This window comes from Aotus nancymaae, unplaced genomic scaffold, assembly GCF_030222135.1.
Source record: "Aotus nancymaae isolate 86718 unplaced genomic scaffold, 86718_ANA_hifiasm-v0.15.2.pri h1tg000049l, whole genome shotgun sequence".
Lineage (NCBI taxonomy): Eukaryota > Metazoa > Chordata > Mammalia > Primates > Aotidae > Aotus > Aotus nancymaae.
The window spans coordinates 34835772-34841771 of record NW_026988463.1 but is presented as its reverse complement, the minus strand read 5'-3'; the positions used below and the strand labels follow the sequence as shown (position 1 = coordinate 34841771).

Genomic DNA, 6000 nt, shown 5'->3' with positions numbered 1-6000 from the left:
TTCCAGAACACAAGTTTATTTGGCATTTGGATGAAATGGTTCTCACAGCATCTTAAGAGTTAGTGCCAACCCAACCAAAATTAAACCCAAACTAAAAACCCTTAATGAAAGGAAAACATTAAAAAACAGGCATTGAGACAACGTACAGTATCAAATTCCACCTCTGCAAGGCAGGTCAGAGGGAACCTGGTCTCCGGAAATGTGGCAAGGTGGTCCTGGGGAAGGAGGACCCCTGGAGCACAGGGTTCGGCAAGCATGGCCCCAGGACTCTGGTGAGACTGGGGGCTGTAGCAGGCCTTGTAAAAGGGGCATTCTGGATGGTGGTGCAAGGACAGATGAGCGAGTCCGGCTCTCCTCACACACCCTGGAGCTGCAATGGCGGTGGTGTTGTGGGCAGCCCTGCAAATGGGCATTCTGCCCAGCCTGAGGTGCCAGTTGACCTAAGTAGTTGTGGAGGCCCATGGGGAAAGGGCCATCCAGAAACCCCTGGCCAGCTCAGAGGCCCACCCTCTGCAGCTAGCATGGTCCACTTTAGCCCCTTCCTCAATGCCCCCTACATGTCTGACTGGCCCTAATGTTCCTCTGGTCCCCAAAGGAAGCTTTCCAGTCCTACACATCTCATGGTAGCCACCCTGTCCTGCACAGAGCTTTGAGGCCCCGGTAGGAACCCTCTGAGCTCTTGGGCTCAGGTCCGTGGGGGACTCTGCAATGTGGTCCTCAGGTCCTCGACGGTCACCAGGCACCCGGAACGCACATGCCGCCTGCTCTGGAACCTGGCTGCTCTGTCCCATGCACGATGCGCTTCCTGCTTTGTCCTCTGCAGCCAGCATGGGAGTCTTGTGGCCAGAACTTCCTTGTCAAGGAAGTAGCAGCCCTTCTGCAAGGGGAGCACAAGCCTGCCAGCACACAGCCTCCAGTAGGCCAAGCAATTCAGTGACAGAACACAGATCTGGCATGAAGGCCAAGTCTGTGGCAACTCAAGATTCTCATTCCACACGGGATGGAAAAAAATGGGTCTCCAGACAGTGTGAGAACGTGTCAAGAAGTGTGGACTGTGTGTGGAGTCCATCCCCAAGCAGCACCACAGAACGGCATGCTCCTATAAGACCTGCCAGGTGCCGTCCTGCTGGTCTGAAAAGACTGAGCGAAACACAGCCCTGCCTCAGCACAGCCCAGGATGCATCGATGGCCCTGGAAGAGTGGGCCCCCGCCCATCGGCAAAGTTCCATGCACCACCCTCACCTGCAAACACTTGGCCACATACACACACAGAGACACAAACATATAAAGGAAAGATCCAGACATTCAACGTAGAAAAGATATGGATGTGCTAAAAATCGCACAGAACCCGCTTATTCTCCAAACCTCAGAAACGTTAAAGGCCCTTTCAGGCTTCAAGACCACTGCCCGGTAGCAGGCAACAGGGTTTTTTAGGGAAAAGGGTCCCAGGCAGAGCCCACAGCCCCTGCACTGCTGAGGAGGGGCCGAGGTGTGCATGCGGCTGCTGGGCAGAGCTGCAGCAGTGGTGGTGGTTTAAGGAGTCGACTCTAAGGAGATAGATACAGCCCAGGATGGTGATTTCAGTCACCCCTCTCCCATTGAAGCAACCCTTTATGGCACAAACCAGGTCAGGGGGCAAGCCCGGGGGCAATTCAACAGGAGGTAGGAGCCCAGGGCTCCAGAGAGGAGAGGCAGGAGGCGGCTCAGCCCCCAGGCCCTGGCAGAGCACCTGGGGCCTCAGCGCCACTCCAGAGCTTCCTCCTGGGGAAGCCATGCACAGCAATGCTGGGAGGGACTGACGGGCTGGGGTCAGGCCTCCTGCCACAGAGCTGGGCTGCAGAGCACCCAGATGGAAAGACACAGTGAACAGCTCAATCTCCTTCCAAGCTCTCCTTCTCAGGGCTTCAGGTTCCAGAGCCCCAGGGAGCTCCCAGCCAGGGGCAGGGCCACCTTGATGTTCACAACTGGCCTCGTGGGGGCCATCTCCAGGGCAGTCGTTGTGGCAAACTCAGAGGCTGTCTCCCTGAAGCAGACCCACTGCCTATACCACCCTGAGAGCCCAGAGGCCCCCTCCTGAGGGCGGCCAGCAAGGGGCACCATGGCAGCCCCCGCTGTGCCCGACCCAGGCTGGGTGACTGGTCAGCAGGCCTCTCTGGACAGCACACTGAAGCAAGCAAGCCCGCCAAAGACATGTCGGGTGTGGCCACGGCCCCACAGTACCTTCTTCATTCCCTGCCTCTAAACTGTGGGTCTGAATAATTTTGTCACTCTTCTGCCATTTAAAAATGAGGAGACAGTGACCCAAAGCTATGCATGTTTCTGAAGCCCTCAGGGAAGCTCGGTGCAAGCCATCACTTCTTTTGGCAGGAGGTGGGCCATGGTCTCTATGTACACACGCGTGCCGGTCAGTGATGTGCGGCAGTGCGCGGGGTCGAGGCTGGGACAGGGGCCTTTCAAGTCTCCCACAGGTGTTTTCGACAGCATACACGTGCTCCCAGACCGTTAGGGTACAGGCTGGACCGTCTACACCACAGTATTGAGGGAGCTGCGGCTGTGGCGGCCGCCCCCTGGCAGTGCCTCTGCAACTGGGGTGCTCCCACTCTGGGCAGGGTCAGGGGGCACGAGCAGGGCACTGCTGCTGTCGGCAGAGTCTTCCAGGTCTGCCAGAGAGACCCCTGCAGTGGGCAGAGGCTGCTCCAGGCGCCGGGGTAATGCACCTTCACTGTCACCATCCCCAGGGGCTGGCAGGCTGACCTCCTCAGGCTCAAAAGCATCATCATCTGCAGAAAGAGAGAGAGGGGTATGAGGCAGGTATGAGCCTGGCACAGGGGATGCAGGGGAGCTGGGCAGAACCAGGGAACACCTCCTGCCTGAATGCCCCCGAGCCTCAGATTTTGAAGGGGAAGCCTGCCACACACAACCCCTGTTGTAGCGATCGCTCCCTGTGGCTGGGAACCTGGTATATGCAAGGTGCAGGGCACATCCCGAACAGCTGACACTGGCCTGTCCCGCCATCAGTGTGAGGTGAGGGAGACACACTGACCAGAAGTCACTAGAACAGAGGGGCCCAAAGGGAAACAGTCTCAGACTCAGTACGGGTGGAGACCCCACTCGGCAGGAAGGCAGCGGCATTTGCCATCAGGAAGGCACTGGGCCCAGGGTGGGTGGAAGAACATTCAGGGCTGCAGCTGGAATGTGGCAACCAAAGTGTGGGCAACAGGGCTGGAGCAAGCGAGCTGGAAAACCACACGGGTGTCTACAGGAAGCTCCAATCCAAGGCAGGCTGTGTGGTAGGGAGTCGACTCGCTTTGTTTTGCCTGATTTTTAGTACTTTTTTTTTCTTTTAAGAGATAGGATCTTAAAAGACTGCATGTCGGCGTGCAGTGACATGATCGTGGCTCATGACAGCTTTGAATTCCTGGACTCAGGTGATCCTGCAGTCTCAGCCCGCCCAGTAGCTGGGACTACAGGTGTGCCCACTATGCCTGGCTAGGTTTGAATTTTTTATGGAGATACAGGTCTTACAGGCTGGTCTTGAACCAACCTGGGCAACACAGTGAGACCCCTCCTCCCGCCTCAGCCTCCCAGAGTGCTGGATTACAGGCGTGAGCCACTGTGCCTAGGCTGCCTGTCATTACCACAGGCCATCTCTAAAAGCTGACAGCACAAGGCCCTGGTGATGCACCTCCCTCCTGGCCAGCCCCTCACAGCCCCCACCCTGCTCTGCAGCCTGGCCCACAGAGGCATCTGGGACTTGCTGCCACCCACCGGCTTCCTCTGCAGGAAGTTGGTCCTAGCCTGGAAGACTGACAATCTGTGTCCTGAGGGCAGGGGTTGAATGCAAGTCTTTTCCTCACCCCCCAATCATGCAAGAGCTAAGGCAGCTAACCAAACAAGCAGGACTGAGACCTTTCGTCCAACAGCACCAGCCTCATGATGCCCATTCTGCTGAGATGTGTGAGTATGCGAGGAGTTGGCCTCCTTGGGGTGGCATTGCCTCCAAGTACACTATAGGTTTTTGTGTGTTAGGGGGCCTCATGCACAGGGAGATGGGATGGGACACCTCTGCACTGCTCACCAGAGACAGGGACAGGCCAGGGTTCAGCGGTCTGCCACTCCTCCTTAGCTATATAGCCTTGAGGAATGGTGCCCACTGTCAGATTGGTGGCAGACTCCAACTATAGGCCAGCAGCACAGAACCAATGCTTTCCTCCCACCTCACAGAGCTGCCTGACGTGACATGAGGGACTGTCACCATGGTGTCTTTATAGACAAGTGACTGGCTCCTGGGTCTGGGCCAGCTCTACCCTCACAACCACCAGTGCCCAGCTCCCCAGGTCTCTAGAGCCGGGCTGAGGGCCCTGAGGGCTGCTTAGTTGACAGGTGCTCACAGAAGGGAGGGAGGTAGAAGGGTTGGGTCCCAGGCCTCCTCAGAGCCCTCTGCACAGATGGCCAGGGGCGGCCAGGCAGGGAGATCAGGACCCCTTCTGCATGGGCAGCCCCAGGAGGAGCCTTAAAGGGAAAACCAAAGACAAAGCTGGAAAGGGCCCCTGGTGAGGGCCCCCAGGCCTCTGCAGCTGAGTAGGAGTACTGGCTCAGCCTCATGTGCCAGGTCACTTGACAAGGTGTTCCCTCTCCCTGGGGAGTCAGGCACCTGCAGGGTCATAGAACACACTGTCCGGGTGGATGGAGGCCTCGTAGGGTGGCGGGGGGTCGTCAGGCTGGCCGATGTCCGGGTACTTGTATGCCGTGTAGGGAGGTGGAGGGTCGTGGAAGTGGAAAGTCCCACCCTCTCCATCGTCAGAAAGATGCAGCGGTGTGAGGCCTGTGCCGAAACCATCTGGGCCGTAATCAAAGCCAGGGATCCTGCGGCCGAGGTTGAAGTGGTGCACTGGGCCATCAAAAGTGAGAAACGGGAACAGAGCCAAGTCACAGGGGGCAAAATGCCTGGCTCCTGAGCCCCCCACACCTAGGCTGGGCCTGCCGTCTCTGAGTGCACGCACCTGCGCCCTGCTGCCTACCCTTTGGCCACAGTCGGCATCCCCATGAGACCCCCATGCTCTGCAGCATGTCCCACCCTCACCACACCAATCTGTCCCTCTGGGCTGACACTTCTGGCAGACCCAACCTCTGATCCTTAGAGACCTCTGAGTTATGCCCACTCTGTGGCTCGGTGGGAATAAAGAGGGTCTCGGCAAGAACTTTCCTGGCCAACAGGTGACGACGCAGACCCCACAACATGTGGTCCTCAAACCTGACCAGGGGGCCCTCCACCTGCCTCTGCCCCTCTCTCCCCAGGGCTGCAGAGCTCATGGAGATACAGGGTGACCAGGGGTGGGGATGGGGACCAGGGCTGTGGCCCTCAGAGGGCTCTCACAGTTTGCTCCAATCAGGGACTCGATGCGCTCCCGGCGCCGCTGACGCAGCCGGTGGACCATGAAGAGCAGCAGCGACAGGATGAGGAAGGAGGAGATGCAGCTGACGACCAGGCGCATCCCACTGGCCATGGAGTCGAACAGGCTGTTGCCATCTGAGGGGGAGGAGAGGAAATGGCCGCTCTGAGAAGCGGGGCCACCCTCCTGCTGGGCTGAGGACGCTGTTGTCCTCCTGCCCAGGTGGGCTGTGTGAACGAGGCACGCAGTGTCTCCCTGCACTCGACCATCTTAAGGATACATGTGAAACAAAGCCACTAAAAATAAGAACATGGTGACAACACAGAAGCAGAAGAGCAAATCCTAGGTCACGAGGAGCATCTCACCATGGCCCCTGGGGCTGCTGTGCGCCAACACCCATCTGACCATCACCAGAGCAAAGTGGGGTTTCCAGTCCTAGGACCAGCACTCCTAGGACGCTGTGCTCACGCGCTCTGTGCCCCAGGTGTGGCTGGGGAGTGGACCTCCGGCAGAGGTGCACATCCTTTCCCACAGGCCAGGGCTGTGCACAGGCCACTGACTGTGCCTGACAGTGGCCTTCCTTTTGTCTGAGGCCTGGCTCATGGGA

The 6000-nt window shown here is 58.2% G+C and overlaps 1 protein-coding gene across 2 annotated transcripts in view; it reads right to left on the bottom strand.

The window, feature by feature from the left end:
- DGCR2 (DiGeorge syndrome critical region gene 2) overlaps positions 1-6000 on the bottom strand; it is a 74150-nt gene continuing 68150 nt past the window's right edge. The window contains exons 8-10 of one of the 2 annotated variants that reach the window (XM_021673921.2): positions 5378-5530; positions 4655-4891; positions 1-2780 (exon numbers count right to left, since the gene is read on the bottom strand). In XM_021673921.2, coding sequence (XP_021529596.2) covers positions 2524-2780; positions 4655-4891; positions 5378-5530 — 647 coding nt within the window. In that variant the 3' untranslated portion in view covers positions 1-2523. The remainder of the gene's footprint in view (positions 2781-4654; positions 4892-5377; positions 5531-6000) is intronic. The other variant, XM_064362837.1, reaches the window with a different exon arrangement.